General features: G+C 43.2%; 1 protein-coding gene and 1 long non-coding RNA gene across 2 annotated transcripts in view; one reads left to right on the top strand and one right to left on the bottom strand.

Annotated features, from left to right (window-relative positions):
- The window catches only part of LOC310776371 (segment polarity protein dishevelled homolog DVL-3-like), a gene marked incomplete at both ends in the record, with an annotated part of 52459 nt that overhangs the window by 18937 nt on the left and 14239 nt on the right, over positions 1–19283 (top strand). The window contains one exon of the mRNA XM_083636568.1: positions 334–410. Within this exon, the coding sequence (XP_083492694.1) occupies positions 334–410 (77 nt within the window). The remainder of the gene's footprint in view (positions 1–333; positions 411–19283) is intronic.
- Positions 9075–15635, bottom strand: LOC310777228. Its single transcript, XR_014552736.1, has 4 exons — positions 15458–15635; positions 13910–13978; positions 12305–12460; positions 9075–10247 (listed from the first exon to the last, which is right to left on the bottom strand). It is a non-coding gene; the product is annotated as an uncharacterized lncRNA (long non-coding RNA).

Here is a 19283-nt window from a genome sequence, read left to right as displayed (position 1 = left end):
CTCCTGAAAAACTGCCGTATCCCTTTAAGTTAATTTTCATTAAAGTAACAATACTTGTACTTGAATAGGATATGCCAGTACTCTTTCCACCTCTGAGTAGTAGTATTTAATAGGAGTAGAATTGACAATAGTGTTGTCCACCTGTCTGTCTGTCTGCCTGTCTGTCTCTCTGTCTGCCTGTCTGTCTTCCTGTCTGTCTTCCTGTCTGTCTGTCTGTCTGTCTCTCTGTCTCTCTGTCTGTCTGTCTGTCTCTCTGTCTGCCTGTCTGCCTGTCTGTCTGTCTGTCTGTCTGTCTGTCTGTCTGTCTCTCTGTCTGTCTGTCTGTCTGTCCAGGTGAACGACATCAACTTTGAGAACATGAGTAACGACGACGCTGTGCGGGTCCTGAGGGAGATCGTCCACCAGCCAGGGTGAGACACACACAGGCCAGCCAGGGTGAGACACACACAGGCCAGCCAGGGTGAGACACACAGGCCAGCCAGGGTGAGACACACACAGGCCAGCCAGGGTGAGGCACACACAGGCCAGCCAGGGTGAGACACACAGGCCAGCCAGGGTGAGACACACAGGCCAGCCAGGGTGAGACACACACAGACCAGCCAGGGTGAGACACACACAGGCCAGCCAGGGTGAGACACACAGGCCAGCCAGGGTGAGACACACACAGACCAGCCAGGGTGAGACACACAGGCCAGCCAGGGTGACACACACAGGCCAGCCAGGGTGAAACACACAGGCCAGCCAGGGTGAGACACACACAGACCAGCCAGGGTGACACACACACAGGCCAGCCAGGGTGAAACACACAGGCCAGCCAGGGTGAAACACACAGGCCAGCCAGGGTGAGACACACAGGCCAGCCAGGGTGAGATACACAGGCCAGCCAGGGTGACACACACAGGCCAGCCAGGGTGAGACACACACAGACCAGCCAGGGTGACACACACACAGGCCAGCCAGGGTGAGACACACACAGACCAGCCAGGGTGAGACACACAGGCCAGCCAGGGTGGCACACACAGGCCAGCCAGGGTGACACACACAGGCCAGCCAGGGTGAGACACACAGGCCAGCCAGGGTGAGACACACACAGGCCAGCCAGGGGGGGACACACACAGGCCAGCCAGGGTGAGATACACACAGACCAGCCAGGGTGAGATACACACAGACCAGCCAGGGTGAGACACACACAGGCCAGCCAGGGTGAGACACACACAGACCAGCCAGGGTGAGACACACAGGCCAGCCAGGGTGAGACACACAGGCCAGCCAGGGTGACACACACAGACCAGCCAGGGTGAGACACACACAGGCCAGCCAGGGTGAGACACACAGGCCAGCCAGGGTGAGACACACACAGGCCAGCCAGGGTGAGACACACAGACCAGCCAGGGTGACACACACAGACCAGCCAGGGTGAGACACACACAGGCCAGCCAGGGTGAGACACACACAGGCCAGCCAGGGTGAGACACACAGACCAGCCAGGGTGAGATACACAGGCCAGCCAGGGTGAGACACACACAGACCAGCCAGGGTGAGACACACACAGGCCAGCCAGGGTGAGACACACACAGGCCAGCCAGGGTGAGACACACACAGGCCAGCCAGGGTGAGACACACACAGGCCAGCCAGGGTGAGACACACAGGCCAGCCAGGGTGAGACACACACAGACCAGCCAGGGTGAGACACACACAGGCCAGCCAGGGTGAGACACACACAGGCCAGCCAGGGTGAGACACACACAGGCCAGCCAGGGTGAGACACACACATATGGAATTAAATAAGGGCCAAATATATTTTGAGCTTGAGAAACATTGTTTGTAAACTTTGAACTTGAACTTTGAACTTGTATGTCTGTAAATAAAACTTGTACCTGTAAAAATATCTTGTCCATCTGAGAGAAAGTTTTGTGCATCTGCAACCCATTTTTGTATCGGCAACCCATTTTTGTATCTGTAGACATATCTTGTGCATCTGGGAATAAGTTTTGTACACACGGATAGAATTTGTGCGTCTTCAAAAATATTTTTTACAAGTACAAAAATTTCCTACGTTCGTGTGCGACCTTGAATGCAGCACTTGCAAATTTCCTACGTTCGTGTGCGACCCTGAAAGCACCACGGACAAATTCATATTGCGAGCTTGGATGTCTGTTTACAAGTACAGATTTTCTTTACGAGTACGAATTCTGCCACCCAACCATGTCAACTTGGGGCCATAAATCTGAGCGGACTGGCCAATCAGGTTAGACCCAGTCCCCTCCCACTGAATATCGGATCGTATCGAATAAAACAATTGACAATTGACCAGAAACTCAACCAGAAACTTCTTCCGCCTTAAACAAACAGACAAACGACAAACAGAGCTTTGGTAGTTTGGAAGGAATACGAGCTTCAGGTAAGTGGCCACTTGAAGTAAATCGACATAAAGTAGAAGTTTTGTTGGTTTTATGAGACATTTAACTGCACGACCAGGGAGCCATTTCATAGCATGTTACTACACAGGCTTTCCCAGTGAGCTAACTGACGCTAGCTAGGTTAGCTAATGTTAGCTAGCTGCTTCATTCAATTTCCCAAAATAAACTAAATCACTATTTAACCCGCTAGCGTAAGGGGTAATTTGACTCTAACGTTACAGCTCACGTAAGCTATAAAGACTGTGTCCAGTCTTAGTACAGTTAATTTAGTAGCTGGCTAACGTATCCTGGCTAGCTGGGGACTGCCCCCTAGTCCGATACCTCACGAGTCCGACACCTCATGGTTTTGGCTAGTATGTCAATGAATCATTACATTTTATTATTTAACGCTATATAGCGTTACTGTAGGTCTGCTGTTGTACTGGGTCAGGCGATTGGCTGGTATTAGTAGCGTTATGAGTGAGGTACTTCACACAGCCTCACAAACTAGTGTCACGAACTAACGTTAAATCTGCAAGTACAAAGGGCACGTTTGTATAATAGTAATAGTAATAATAGAATAACAGTCATTATATTGAACGTGACATGACGGCCTATGTGACGTTATTGTAAGACCCTGGAGCATTAGCTATCGGATAGCTATGAACGTTACTACTCCAAACAATCAATCAATCAAATGTATATGAATATGGCGTTACTGTAGGGCTACTGTTGTACGGGTCAGCCGAGTAACGTTAAAGCAATGAATACATATTCATGCCTTAAAATCGTGAAATAGTCTAAATTAACGTTAGCGTCCTTGGGCTAGCCAAACTCAATTCAAATGCATGCCGTTTTGCTGCGGTTCAAAAGTGACAATAACAGGCGTTTCAGGTTATAATAGTAATTGTATTCCCTCAGAGTAACTGCTCAGTGTATTCAATGCATGTCGAATTGAAGAGTGGCGCCATGTAATCCACTTTATTATGCTTAAAAATTGCGATACATAACCCAACTAAGGTCAGCGTCACTGATTTGCATTAGCTGCATATTTCCTGTGTAAACGTTATCATCAGAGTATAATATAATGATGGCATGCTGATACCTGTTACAGTAAAGTCTGTCACGTGACATGTTTATAGCTGTGCTGTGTCTGTATAGTTCTGTATAGCTCTAATGTAGTCATGTGTACAGCACTGCAGATTGTAGCTTGCTATCTAACCTAGAGCAGAGGTTTTCAGAGTCCAATGGCCACAGGCAGGAATGATTTCCTGTGCCTCTCCTTGCATCTAGGTGGGATCAGCCTCTCACTGAACGTACTCCTGTGTTTGACTAGCACGCCGTGGAATGGGTGCGAGTCATTGCTCATGATGGAGCGTAGCCTGGACAAAGTCATCTTCTCCGACACCGCAGTCAGAGAGCCCAGATCCAGCCCCACAATGTCCCTGACACAGAGAACCGTGGAAACCCCGTTCTTAAAGGTGAGTGTTGTTGTGACTTGCCTTGTTATTTGCAGCTGGTCTGTCCTCCATCAAGTTGTCAGTGGTTAATGGTGTGTACACTGGCCTGGCCTGGGTACCATGATGGGAGGCCAGCTTGGTGAGTAGCCTAGGCCTACAATATTTGACAATTTTTTGTTTCTCATCTGATTTCTATTTTATTCTTCTTTTTAATGTTTTGTGTTTCTTTGTATTCCCTCATACATAGCTTACATTTCCTCATATTGTTATTTTTCCTCCCTGTAAATCACAACCTTTCTTTTGGATGAATATCATGTAGATAAATATGGGGTAGGGTCGATAGTATAGATACAGTCTAGTATAGATACGAGACTAGATGGTGGGGGAAAACCATTTTAGCCCCATGGCCCATGGCTGTATTTTAATGGTGTTGTTTCTGTTGCCATGGCAGCAGTCTGTCCACTAATGGGAATGTAATGGCTTAAGTGTTATAAGAAGGCAGTATGTTGCCAATACAACATTGAGATTCCAAAGAGCTATAAAACAAGCCGGTGGTGTAGGATTGCATGGAGGCTGTTCCTTCTGATATCTAGTCTATCACAGTTAATGCGATATCTCCATCCTCAGACCTTTCCTTCTATTCCTCTGTCTCCAGGTCGCGGCAGCCGCGGAGTTCCTGAAGCAGTTGAAGCCGTACGTGGAGGAGGGCATCATCCGAGCCTTCCACTGCGCCACCGTGACGTGTTCAATGCTCACGCAATCCATTAGTTAGAAAAAATATCAAACAAAATTATTACTACTTTGTCTCTTGAAGTGTTAATATCAACAATTTAATTTTTCATTATGTAAGGATGGATTCTTTTGAATGAGTTTCAGACAGTAGCATTCTTTCTACAAAATTATGACTGACCCATAGAATTGGTCAACTAATACTCATACTATAACTAATAACAATAACTAGCATAGCAATAAGATTTTGACAGGGTTGCAATTATTGAACTGTTTTGGTCAATTCAGTAGGAATCAGCTGACCTAGGAGTTCCTGGTTGAAAATTACACCCAGCCGAGGGAGTACACAGGTGAGTGATCAGGGACAGGGAGAGACAATTTTATTGAAGCAGGCACAAGTATATAAGACAATAAACATTTTAAATTTAAAGCATAGGCCTACAATGTTTTAGTTGAACTATGAAGCTTTTGCACACACACAAAAAGTTTTTATTTTTATTTTCCTGAACACTTTTCGTGGACCCCCTGGCAAAGTGCCACGGACCCCCATTTGAGTCTGGTCTAACTGTCTCTCTCTCTGCCACGCCGACATTGTCCATCTAGTGCAGGATTGTCCAAACTTTTTTGAATTGGGGGTGAGGCGGCCGTGCAGGTGCTTCTCACCTCATATGGGTGTTATTAAAAAATATAAATAAAAATCACATACAATTGTACTTTGTTTGCCATCTGAAAACAGTAGTTCTGCATGTGCTGTTCCTACCTGGTGTTTCTACAAACTGTATGATAGTGCTGTCATTGTTAGGTGAAGGAAACAAATGCAAATTGAACTTGCTTGATTAACCAATAAAAAAATCTGTCCACGGGCCACAATTGGCCCCAGGGCCGGACTTTGGACATGCCTGGTCCTGAATAAATGCATCAGGGATAGGTTCTAGTCTTGTTTTGCATGGAAGAAGGTAGTAAGAGCAAACTGTTAAATCATTTTCTCATGTGTTACAGCCATCCTCAACCAGATACAACCCTGTCTGGCACTGGCCAGGAGTCACATCTGACAGCAGAAGACACAGAGGACAGCAGGACAGAAACAACAAGCCACTCTACCAGAGTCGGTAATAAGGCAATACAAGTACACAGGCAATATTATGTTGAAGCTCTTGTTTTGTTACACATTTTTCCTGTCCTTGGAAAATAATAATTCAGCTGAAATTAATATTGATATGAAACAAACTTTTTTTTTTTACTTGACAGCATTAATGAATACTAAAATTATATCTAATCATGATGATCTACCCGCAAATTATTCTTCAGCTACATTACTTGATCTTGGCCTGTGTTCACAGGGTACCTACACAGGTGTGGAAAGTCTGGAAACGCATTAAAAATGAATCTAATAATTTACAGGTCTTGAATATTTTGGGAATTTAAATGTTATAATGTTGTATAACAATGTTGTATTACATAATGTTATGTTGTGGAGCAGGGTAGGAAAAATACACTTTTAAGGGCTTTTTTTTGCCCTTGTGAGATATGTTTGGGGCATTGTGGATCATTTCCACAGCATGCATGGCCAATATTCAATAGGTAGTGACTCCCATCACTAAGCTTTCTGTTTAGTAATATGCTGTGGGTTCAAAACAAACTGTTTATATTTAATTTCTGCCCTTATAGATCCTTCAGGCATCTCTCCCTCATCTCTCCTCCCGTAACATCTCCACCAGTCTCAGTCCCGGGGCTGATCGGGATATCAGCCAGTGGAGTGCTCACCGCATCAGCCTATGTGGATGAAGATCACAGCTGGTGTGCAGCTCCTCGACGCAGCTGAACACCACAAATATATGTAGATGGGGAGATAACAGGAGAGAGTGAAAGCTATTACCAAGTATATGCACTACATTCTATTGGGCTAACTTCTAGTCATTGAAACTCACACCAGAAACACTGTGTTTTGTCCACGCCTCGCTCTGTTTTGCCCGGTGCTGCCCTGTCCCGCTCACACCTTGCTCACACCTTACCCACTTCATGCCTGGCTGCTCGAGTGCAGCACGCTGCATGCTTGAAAAACAGTGAATAGTAGTAGAATAGTAGAATCTTAAAGTATAGTACAACAGTATGTATTGGGTGCATCAAACATTTGATATTTGTGATCATGCTGCTTTAATAAACAAGGGAAGATTGAGAACAGTAATTTGGTGGGCAATCCCGGCAGTGCAATGTATTGCGGGATCAAGACAAGTTCTATGAAGTGTAAAGTAATATATACATTTATTCCTAAAATATAATCAAAACATTTACACTATGAACACTACATCTGTATACATAGCAATTTACTATTGAAAAATGTTTTTTGGGGTGGGGGGGACATTGTTTGTCCTTGTGATTGTAATTGTGGATAAAAACTATTAAACATTGTTTACCAAGTAAAGCCTTTTAAATGTTGTAGTTTCATCTTTGGTGATCATTTGCACTCATGAGATGATAAGGATGTTTAAAAATATGTGTTTGCCAATTTGTTATTGTTTAGCCATAAGTGTTTTCCAGATGTCTTTCAGAAAAAGAAAGCGACAGCTCCAGAAAGTTGACTGGAGTGTGGCCGCTCACAGACTGGTTCCCATGAATGCAGGCCAACCCAACAGACTCTTGGGTTATGCAGGAATGCTTACTGTATAGTTTCACTAACTTCCTGGATGCCTAGGGGATAATGATTATTTGATCTCAACAACTGAGACAAGATGGCTAGTCTAGACTATACAAAATGCACCATTGCTGATGAGTAAAATAATATTTTCAGTTGAAAGTCAACATTAAATAAACAAATAAAACATTAACAACAAGTTGCTTCAGATATCAACTTAATATAATATATACTGTCAAAAGTCCTGGAGAGAATTCTGCTGGACAGAGTTAAGGAGTTAATCTACTCCACAGACAAGCAGTTTGGTTTTAAAGCAAATGGCACACTGACCTCTGTATGCCTTAAAGGAAATTGTAAACAAATACAGATGGCAAAACCTCTAATTTCTTTTATGTTTTATTGATGCTTCTAAAGCCTTTGACCGTCAACCATAAAAAAAACTCATGCTATGTCAAAGAGGTTTGCCCAGCTATATTGTTAGGATTCTGGCCTTTTGGTATGCCCATCAGACTATGCAAGTTAAATGGAGCAACATATCAACCCTTTTTGGGGTTAGTAATGGGGTCCGTCAAGGTGGAATCTTATCCCTTCCCAGTTCTTTTTAATCTGTATGTTGATGATTTGTCCAAGCAACTGAATGGTTGTAACACTGGGTGCCTTATTGGTAATACCCTAGTGAACCATTTAATGTACACAGATGATCTTGTTGTTCTGAGCCCAAGTAGTGCTGGTCTCCAGCAGCTCCTCACAATATGTACTGAATATGGTTTGGTACATGATATCAAATACAATGCCAGTAAGTGTTGTCTTAATTTGCAGGACCAAAGAGGACAAATGCTTGACATTTCCTGTTTTTAAATTGTCTGATAATAACCTTACTGTTTGTGATAATGTTAAATATCTAGGTCATTTTATTTCAGAGCAATTGTCAGATGAAGTTTAACATGTGTACAGATGGAGTGAAGGTGTCTCTGTTTAGAGCATACTGCACACCACTCTACACTGCTCACCTGTGGTCAGATTATAGGAGTCGGAGGTCAAGCATGCACAGACTTGAAGTGGCATATAATGCCATGAGAATATTGCTCAGGAGACCTAGATGGAGCTCTGCAAGTGAGATGTTTGTCACGGCATGTGTTAACACCTTCCAGGCACTGTTGAGGAATCTGATGTAGCCTACTGTATAAATATCTGTCGACTGAATGTCTCACATAATGTCATTATCAACATACAAGGGAGATGGGTGGGGGGAGGGATGCGGTTGGGATTTATTTGTTTATTTTGTCTTGTTTTATTTTACGCAATGTGCGTGTGCTCAAGCAGAGATGTTTATGGATCTGTAATATTGTCAACGAATGAGCAACTGTACGAAAAATAAAATAAATCTTGAAAAAAAAAATGTCATTATCAAGCTGTTGCTAAGTCCCTACTGTAGTGATGTCAGATATCAGTCACCTCTGGTATGTCGCTCTTATGAACACTGCACTATTTATTTGACTATTGCTTTTTTCCTACAGTCTGTAGGGATTCTTCTTGTTTTTCAAATTCAGTGTTTACATGTGTTTCAGTATGTACAAAATATGATTATCATCAAAACTTGCTTTTATACAGATCATATCGACATAGGTAAATATCTGTTATCAGCCATAACGGCAATGTTAATGTTGGTTATCGGTATTGGCCAAGATTTTCATATTGGTGCTCACTTGCATAATGTGAAAATGAATGTTATTGACCCAGTGTGTAGCCAGTCTACCCAGTTAGTGAGTGAATGTCCAAACAATGATGTATCTTTGAGGTTTTCATTTATTGTAGAATGATGTTGCAGACAGAAATAGATTTCCTTGATGCAATTAACATGATCGTGAAGTGATCCACATGATTTGCTGTTTAACAGAGTGGCTTGACAATTATTCTCTACACTTAGGCTAAGACCTATGTTAAAATTCCCATTCACCTGTGAGCTTGACACCTGAGATCAGCATTACCTCATAGAAGACTAGGTACATACTACCATCTAGTGGTCAAAATGTTTTTCAGCCAAAGACCACTTACAAGATGGAACATATACCGGGGACCCCCTCATTCTGATTTGTGATTTTGGGCTAAGCTTTATTGTTTCCACGGTAACGTGCTTTACTTTTAAATTGATAGGTTTGTTAGATTAGAATGTAATCCATGAACCATTTTAGATTCAAAGGATAAAATATTTTCATTGAACTATGAAGATTTTGCAAAAAAAAGCTTTCATTTTTATTTTCTTGAAAACTTTTCGCGGAACCCCAGGCAAGTGCCAGGGGGTCCCCGGACCCCCATACCACTGGTGTAAAATACCACCCATGATTCAAATCCTACAAATAAGAACAGAAATGGACAATGACAACAGGAGAGACTACATAACATTTCACTCGGACTAAAACGTCCAAAAAATTCAGATTTAAAGAAAATATTTTTTGAATGTTTTTTTTTTGAGAGACTTGACTTGGACTTGCCCCTCAAAGACTTGAGACTTGACTTGGACTTGAGCTCAAAGACTTGAGACTTGACTTAGACTTGCAAAAAATGACTTGAGTATCTCTGATCAAGCATGCCTCACCAAACGTTAAAACGGAACCATAAATGCAGTTATTGCAGAAATAAACTCATTAACAATTAAACAAGAACATATATGCATCTCCTTACGACAGTCCATAACCCGGGTCAACATCAACACTCGCGATAGCGGCAAGGATTTCCTCTTCAAATCTTTCGTAGTCTTTGTAACGTTCTGGGAGTTTAAGCAGGTTGAAGCAGGTTGAAGACTTTGGGTATGCGAAGCCATCCTGCGGAGTCGGCACTGGGAAGCACATTCCAGCCCACCCAGAACTGCACAAGTTTCCCAAGCAGGTTTGGACAGTGGACAGGCAGGTCTGTCTGGATCAGGTCCCGGAGGTATTCTTTGGAAACAACCAGCTTTGGTGTGCTGTTCTTCTCCCATTGATTTCATTGTCGATGAGGGTGACCAGCTGGGAAAGGCCTTCAAGTACCTTAAATAAAGTTTATATTTGTCACTAAAAGTCAACATAGTCATTCATTCATTCATTCACAGGCCTCAATTGTCAAAGCAGAGTAAGATAATTTTAGAGCATAAAACAATTGTATTCATATTTCAAACAACAGGATTGTTATTTTATCTATTTCGGCTTAGGGCTGCAAAGTTTAAAATGATAATAGTGATTAACACGTTCACTGCCATTGACGTATTAATACGTCAAAAATAATCCAACGGTTGACTGCCATTGACGTATTAATACGTCAAAAAAATCGATTTTCTTTTTTTTGACGGTGCTACGTGGATCAATGTTCCCCGCGTCTCCTATGGAGATATTGGAAGTATTGAATGTGTATAATCTATTTTACCGACCAGCTAGGTGGCGACGGTCCTCTCCCGACAGAGAGAAAGTCAACCAAGGCGGCTGCTTCCTCCATTCTCAAGGAAATGGCTTGGCGATTTTACAGTCAGAAACGAACGAGCCTCATTCTCATACTGTAGGCGGGGACGCTTTCGCGCTGCTGCGGTGGGGGGTTCCAGAAATGGACTGGGTGGGCAGCATAAAGCCTAGAGTCGCACGGGGCTTCATCGGGGCTCTCAAACCCAAGAGACGAGTGAGACCTATCCACACTTGCTGCCAGGGAGGGAGGCTGCTCAAACTCGCTGCCAGGGAGGGAGGCTGCTCAAACTCGCAGCAGCAGCAGCAGCAGCAGAGCACTCGCTTGTGACAAACGCAGGCTGAAAGCCACTAGACACGCCCACGGAGGGAGGAGTTGAAGGAGAGGGCGTTCGGAACTATATTGTTTAGATGTCTGATCTCTCACTGATGTCAAAAATAAATGGTTAAAGTGACTGTTCTGCCTGTTTGATTGAATTTCACAAAACTGCGATTATCTCAGCTTTCACTCTCAGACGCTAAAACCATGCTGTACTCAACGGCTAATATCTACATAACTACTAACTCTACAAACTAACTCTTTTAGACAGAGAAAGCACACATTCTATTAGTACTTTTGTGAACTTTGTGTTGACAAACTCCAAGCAGAAAAGAATCCTCGGCTCTTGTAAAATGAGCCAGAATCCTCAAAAAACGGCTTGGCAAAAGCTACCTACAGCAAAAAAAAAATGGCTGGCAGTCAATGTGTTAATATAACACCCTCTGACACTGACTACTGTCAGTACAATGTTACACCAAAAAAAGAAACAATATTCTGCAGTTGTAGAGTGGATGAAGTTATGGCCCTCTGCCGCCTGTCATCCCCCCTCTCTCCTGTCTACAACTTTCCTACGTAATAAAGGCCAAAAAAAGACACCTACAGTTCTCCACTCTCTCCATAGCTCCTCATCAAACAACGCATCACCTTCAAAGCCCACCACAGCCTGGCGCCCCCCTTATCTGACTAACCTCCTCCTCTCCCATCGCCCCACCCAAACCCTCCGATCCTCATCCACTGTTTCGCTCACTGTTCCTCCATACAAATTCCACAGCTTTGGAGATCGAGCATTCTCGAGAGCAGCACCACGACTTTGGAACTCTCTTCACAAGCCTGTCAGAGACTCACCCTCACTCTCCACTTTCAAATCCCGACTCAAGACCTACCTGTTCTCCCAAGCGTACAACCTACCCTACCCTTAACCACATCTTCCGCCCATGTCACGCCCCCTCAACTCCCCTCCACCCGATTAGTTGTGTTATTTGTATGTTTGTTTTTTTCTGTTTACTGTGGACTCGAGATTGTCAGCGTCTTTGAGTCATTGAAAAGCAGCTATACAAAATACATTTAATTGTTATTATTCGATAAAGGTGAAAATATGCCCCAGACATAATCCATGAAATGAATAAAGAAGAACGAGTTCCATTTACATACAAGGGCAGTTAAGGAATAGCACCGCTTTCAAATGGTTAGAATAAGTATAGTGACTTCTGCCTTTTAATTCAACATACTCTTGCTTGGGAATGTGCATTCGATTGTCTGACAATGCCACTTTGTGTCCATGTCAGCGAGGTTGCTGAGATATCAAGGCACATGGAAGAAAGAGCAGTGAACTTACCTCCTGTGGGAAGTCTAAGCGAGCAGAGAGTGAGTTTATTAGAGTCATTTCACTCCGGCAGATAAACTCAACATAGTCCACGTCCAAGGGCTGTCGCTGACAGGCCTGCTCCAATCTAGAGCGCAGTCTGTTTAACACAAGACTTCCCACCATCACCTGTCAAAGAGATCATGAAATATGCTTTATATAAAAGCATCAGGCCTTATTGGAAAATACGTTGAATACACAGTCCAGGATGCTATCAAGTGCTATAAAAACACAAACACTACAGCAACCTAGCCTACACCAAACAAGCAAAACATGTGTGAATCAAATTGATTTACAATTGCACAAGTGGAAATGAGACGTTAAAACACAAGTTAAATCACAAGTCACAACCCAAAGTCACAGCTTGTGGTGGGACATCAACATTAAAGCCCCACTATTTGGGGAAACTGCACCCTCACCTACATGCTACTCTTCTCATTCAGGTATCAGCCTTGTAGTAAGTAACTTAAGTAACCTTGGAGTAACCAGCCAATTGTGCAAAGTGTTTCTTTTCTACCTCCAAATAATTATTCTGTTATATACGGTATATAAATTCAGGTCCATGAGTGAAAAAGTTGCAACTTCTATTTTTCAGAAAAGTATTTAAATGTCCTCAATGGAGACTGACAATTGAACGAATGTCTAATGGAATGGACACTGTTATGGGCAAGCCTGGGTCTCACACAATATAGTGTTGCTTGTAACACATATATGCTTGCCTATTAGTAAGGTAGCCTACAAATGGCGAAAAAAAATAAAAAATGATTGAAAATAATTTAGGCTAAGCTGAGCACAGGCAAGGACAGTTGCAACTATTTTGCCTGAACAAAATAGAATATGGTTTTGATGTATTGAAAATCATACTGTCAGTATTTTTAAATACATGGTATACCGTAATACCTTAGTACCGACCAAAGCCTAATCGAAAGTATCATAAGTCACGGGTGGAATGGTGGATAAACATTGCATTTCCTTTAAAGCCCTTTCTAATAAATGCCCTCCGTTAGTTTGGTAGTGCAAATATAATATTTTTAGTACAAAGGGGTTAAGAAATGCTTTCATCAGCTCAGCATTAACATGACACGGCTCTGAGAGATGAGGGAATGAAATAAAGCAGATATCCGAAAGTACAAACCGAAACAGATGAGAGAACACTCATGAACACTGCGGTTGGGCAGTCGGGTGTGCAGCTTTCTTAGAGGCGGGTCCATCTCGATCGTGGCCAAGGACGACTTGGCACATACAAAGATATAATGGAAACCGAAATCAGCGCGGAACGGCATGACTTGTTGTGGCCAAAGGTGTCAGTAGAAAAGCCCTAAAGTTTACATGCTGTGGGGAACAGGCATTCAGGGTGCAGAGTGGGAATGATAGAAATCCCAGTCTATCTATTAGAAGTCAGCGTGTGTTCCATCAAAATGATTTAAAGGGCATTATATTAACGTAAAGAAAAAGTTGCATAATGGGGCTGCAACAGAGAAACAACGCAATGCACTTTCCTGTACAGCAAGAAGTTGGTAGTGCTGCACAGCTGATACAGATTCTGTTTATAGAAATAAGCATTTTCTGATAACCCACCTGAGATTCAGCAGAAGTGCCTGGGGGGTCGGTGGTCGAGGGAGGCGCACACACAATTTCTCCGTTGTCCTAGTGAAGTAAAAAGCAAACCATTATTTGATATTGCAAATTTAATTCTCAACCATATTCAGTCAGTCACTGGATCATGTGACTGTGAATAATATGACCTGTCTCCCAAGTAAAAAGCTGCAGGCTGACAGGTTTTCCGACCAATTACTTGAGGTTAGTTCAAGTGAGGCTGCTACCGAGCGGGGTAGCTTCAGAGTGTAACTTACCATGGTAACTGACCTGGAGTTCATCTAATCGAACTTCTTGGAATCTAAAATCCCAGATTTCTCTAGTCTAAACTATGGGTTGGGAAAATTCCAGTGTTGGGCAGTAGCTAGCAACAAATAGTGAAGCTATTTGTTGCTAGCGTGCTACATTTCTCTGGGGATAGCTTAAATGTAGTGAAGCTTATTTTTAATGTAGAGTAGCTGGTAGCTTAGCTCACCATATTGTCAAAGTAGCTTGCCCAACACTAATAAATCTAGAAATAGGTTGAATTCAAAGTGTTTTCCCTCACACACACACACACACACACACACACACACACACACACACACACACACACACACACACACACACACACACACACACACACACACACACACAATGTAAAGTAGCAAGCTACTTTTATTTTGGCATGGAGCCTGTAGCTGAGCGTGCTATATAATGAAAAAACATTGCATGGATGCAACTGGGACGTATCCTCAGTGATGTACCCTGGGGTCATTGGATGTTTCGGGTCTCGCAACATCATACACCCTCGCCCAGGTGACCCAGCCGGGGCTGGCCAAGCCCCAACTTACGTCCCAGTAGCTACCCACGGTCAGCCCTCTAGGAAGGGTTGAAGGTGGTCACGCGGTCAGGGCCACTCAATCCGCTGCTCCGGAACTACTCTGCTGGGACCGGGGGGGGGAAGGGCTCTGGTACGTAGAGGGACCGGGCTCTGTGGGTTGCCACCCGGCCGGGCTCCTCCCTCGTCTCACCAGGTCTAGGACCTGTGCGCTGCACCAGACTCCCCCGCTCCAAACATCTCATTCCGACTACATTTTACTGGGGATAGCTTCAAAGTAGTGAAGCTATATTTTAATGTAGAGTAGCTGGCAGCTTAGCTTACTACATTTTCAAAGTTGCTTGCCCAACACTGCAAAAATCTGTGTAGTCATTTAACCTGCTTTCTGGAATGCATCCTTTGGGAGACATATTACTGCTAATACAGTATATCAGGCATTGAGGCTAATCAAACCCTAAATAAATCTAGAAGCTGATGGCAGATTAAACAAAGGTCCTCCCATCATGAAAACAGATTTTGTTTGGAAAGGAAGGATTTGACATTTGACAGGGTTGATGGTACAGGTAGCCATGGTCACACCAGGATTAATGAGAATTGCTGGGTTTCATTAGTTGTTGTGGACTTCCCCCTCAGCCCCTTGGTGGTGAACTCTGGCCCATGAATTCATGCTTTATCGGTGTATAATGACAGAGTATCAAATTCTCAATTACCATTGCTGGGAAGAGCACGACAAGATTGAGGGTAGAATCAACAGGATAACCTGGGCTGGTAGGCAAAGAGAGAAAGAGAGAGAGGAAGAGGGAAAGACGGAGAGCAAATGGATGAAAAAGTCCCAGGTTATTAGAGAAAAGGTCAGTCACAGCAGCTATTTTATAAGAGCAAGACATATAAATCAACGATTGCCCGGAGATCATACCAACTACTTGCTGATAAATGTTGACATTTTGAATGTATTTAGAGCTTGTAAATCAATATCTGATACCAGACACCAGTTTAGCTTTGGCAACACTGGGCAGGTTGTTTAAAACAGTCATGTTCAATTGCAAGACATAGAAAAAGAAAATAGTATTGAAATAGTATTGTGTACATAGCATGTACAATGGTTTCCAAGCACATAATAATTCTGATTACAGCAATGCAACACAGGCTGATGTCCTGGCACATGGTTTGGGTGTGACACCTTTGTTGCCTCTGACTGATGTTTAGATGCTCAATCAATACAGCTTGCTGCAGTCAACTTCTATAAGCTTGCTTACAGATGTATTCATTTTGTCCAGTAGTATGTATTACTACTCCAGACAGCTAGCCTCCATTCCAAGTCCAGCCATAACGTTACACATCTCTGGACAGATAAACAATCACTGTCCAGTTAATCAGCTAGCTAGTCAGGTACATTAAAAATACATGTCATGGAAGTTGCCACCTATTCACATATCATACGGCTAACCTCGGTAACGCTACGTAAACAACCTGACTGACAAAGACGCAATGAAACTGACAGACAGATATTGAAAGGACGATACCAAGGAAACACAACTGCAACTCAAGACAGCTTTATACCTCAAAACGCTCACTAAGCATAGACATTCTCAGCAATAATGTCATGCTAACACTAAACACGTTAAAGCGATGAATCATCACTCATAACGCTACTAATACCAGCCAATCTCTGACCCAGTACAACAGTAGCCCTACAGTAACGCCATATTCATATAAATTTGATTGATTGATTGGAGTAGTAACGTTCATAGCTATCCGATAGCTAAAGCTCCAGGGTCTTACAATAACGTCACATAGGCCGTCATGTCACGTTCAATATAATGACTGTTATTCTATTATTACTATTACTATTACTATTATACAAACGTGCCCTTTGTACTTGATTTAACGTTAGTTCGTGAAGCTAGTTTGTGAGGCTGTGTGAAGTACCTCACTCATAACGCTACTAATACCAGCCAATCGCCTGACCCAGTACAACAGCAGACCTACAGTAACGCTATATAGCGTTAAATAATAAAATGTAGGCTAATGATTCATTGACATACTTTTGATAGCCCCGGTCGTGGCTTCAGCCTGTGCTGGAACATTGGTAGCAATGAAAGCTAACGCTAGCTAGCCCTGATACGTTAGCCAGCTACTAACTTAACTGTACTAAGACTGGACACGGTCTTTATAGCTTACGTGAGCTGTAACGTTAGTCAAATTACCCCTTACGCTAGCGGGTTAAATAGCGATTTAGTTTATTTGGGGAAATTGAATGAAGCAGCTAGCTAACATTAGCTAACCTAGCTAGCGTCAGTTAGCTCACTGGGAGAGCCTGTGTACTAACATGGGGATCATGTCTATCGTAACATGCTATGAAATGTCTCATAAAACCAACAAAACTTATATTTTATGTCGATTTACTTAAAGTGGCCACTTACCTGAAGCTCGTATTCTTTCCAAACTACCAAACTACACTGCTCTGTTTGTCTGTATTAGGCGGAAGAAGTTTCTGGTCAATTGTCAATTGTTTTATTCGATACGATCCGATATTCAGTGGGAGGGGACTGGGTCTAACCTGATTGGCCAGTCCGCTCAGATTTATGGCCCCAAGTTGACATGGTTGGGTGGCAGAATTCGTACTCGTAAAGAAAATCTGTACTTGTAAACAGACATCCAAGCTCGCAATATGAATTTGTCCGTGGTGCTTTCAGGGTCGCACACGAACGTAGGAAATTTGCAAGTGCTGCATTCAAGGTCGCACACGAACGTAGGAAATTTTTGTACTTGTAAAAAATATTTTTGAAGACGCACAAATTCTATCCGTGTGTACAAAACTTATTCCCAGATGCACAAGATATGTCTACAGATACAAAAATGGGTTGCCGATACAAAAATGGGTTGCAGATGCACAAAACTTTCTCTCAGATGGACAAGATATTTTTACAGGTACAAGTTTTATTTACAGACATACAAGTTCAAAGTTCAAGTTCAAAGTTTACAAACAATGTTTCTCAAGCTCAAAATACATATGGCACTTTATTGATTCCATACACACAGGCCAGCCAGGGTGAGACACACACAGGCCAGCCAGGGTGAGACACACACAGGCCAGCCAGGGTGAGACACACACAGGCCAGCCAGGGTGAGACACACACAGACCAGCCAGGGTGAGACACACAGGCCAGCCAGGGTGAGACACACACAGGCCAGCCAGGGTGAGACACACACAGGCCAGCCAGGGTGAGACACACACAGACCAGCCAGGGTGAGACACACACAGGCCAGCCAGGGTGAGACACACACAGGCCAGCCAGGGTGACACACACAGGCCAGCCAGGGTGAGACACACACAGGCCAGCCAGGGTGAGACACACACAGGCCAGCCAGGGTGAGACACACACAGGCCAGCCAGGGTGAGACACACACAGACCAGCCAGGGTGAGACACACACAGACCAGCCAGGGTGAGACACACAGGCCAGCCAGGGTGAGACACACACAGGCCAGCCAGGGTGAGGCACACAGGCCAGCCAGGGTGAGACACACACAGGCCAGCCAGGGTGAGACACACACAGGCCAGCCAGGGTGAGACACACAGGCCAGCGTCAAATGCTGCACCCTTATTAACATTACATTCAAGAAACTATATCAGTGCCATAAAGCCACTCTGTGCTGTCAAGATTTGAATAATCTATGTTGTCTTTTTGGGAGACGAACACAAAATAATAATCATAATAATAATAATCATCATAATAATAATAATGGCCATAGTACAAGGCCCAATATGTAACTTTTTTCTGCACAACAAGCGTTTAAAATGGGCACTGCTGTCCAAATTCAAAATATTGGAGAGTTATCTCCCCCGCACTCTCCTCCCCAGACTGGAAGCCCAAGCAGGTTGCCAGGTTGAGGGACACTGAACCTACACAAGTGCTGTTTGTAGTCTCTGATGTGCTGGAGAACAGAAAGATGAAGCTAGTCAGTATGTAGACAGACAGGTAATATGAAGACAGACCTCTGACTGCTGGACCTTCTGCACCAAAACAAAACAAGAAACCTGTAACAGACGAGGGGGCAGGGCAGCACCCGGAGCTCCTGGTAAACAGCAGTGTTGGGCAAGTTACTTTCAAAATGTAATATACTACATATTACTAGTTACTTTCATTTGAAAGTAATAAGTTACTTTACAATATTACTTTCTGTGTAGAGTAACTCGTTACTGATTACACTACTTTTGCATTACTTTCACCAAAACAACAGCAGCAGTAGAATGACATCGCCGCCCCGGAACATCCCGAAAAATAATTTCAACCGCCTTGAAATCAGTGTAAACAATCCAAAATTCTAAATTTTATTATTTTCCTTTGTTATTGTCATCTATAGTGGTTATTTGCATAAAAACACATAGTTTGATTAGGAAATGATTGTATCATTTTTATGTGCGTTGATTTAATAAAATGTAACTCAATTTGTAACTTGACTTACTTGACAAAGTAACTGGTATAATATTACTGAAATCCTATAAGTAATAAGTTATATTACTGAGTTACTG

The sequence above is a fragment of the Poromitra crassiceps genome (assembly GCF_964638095.1).
Source record: "Poromitra crassiceps genome assembly, chromosome: 5".
NCBI classification, from domain to species: Eukaryota; Metazoa; Chordata; class Actinopteri; order Beryciformes; family Melamphaidae; genus Poromitra; species Poromitra crassiceps.
Note: the sequence above shows the minus strand (reverse complement) of the source record. Positions and strands in the feature narration are given on the sequence as shown.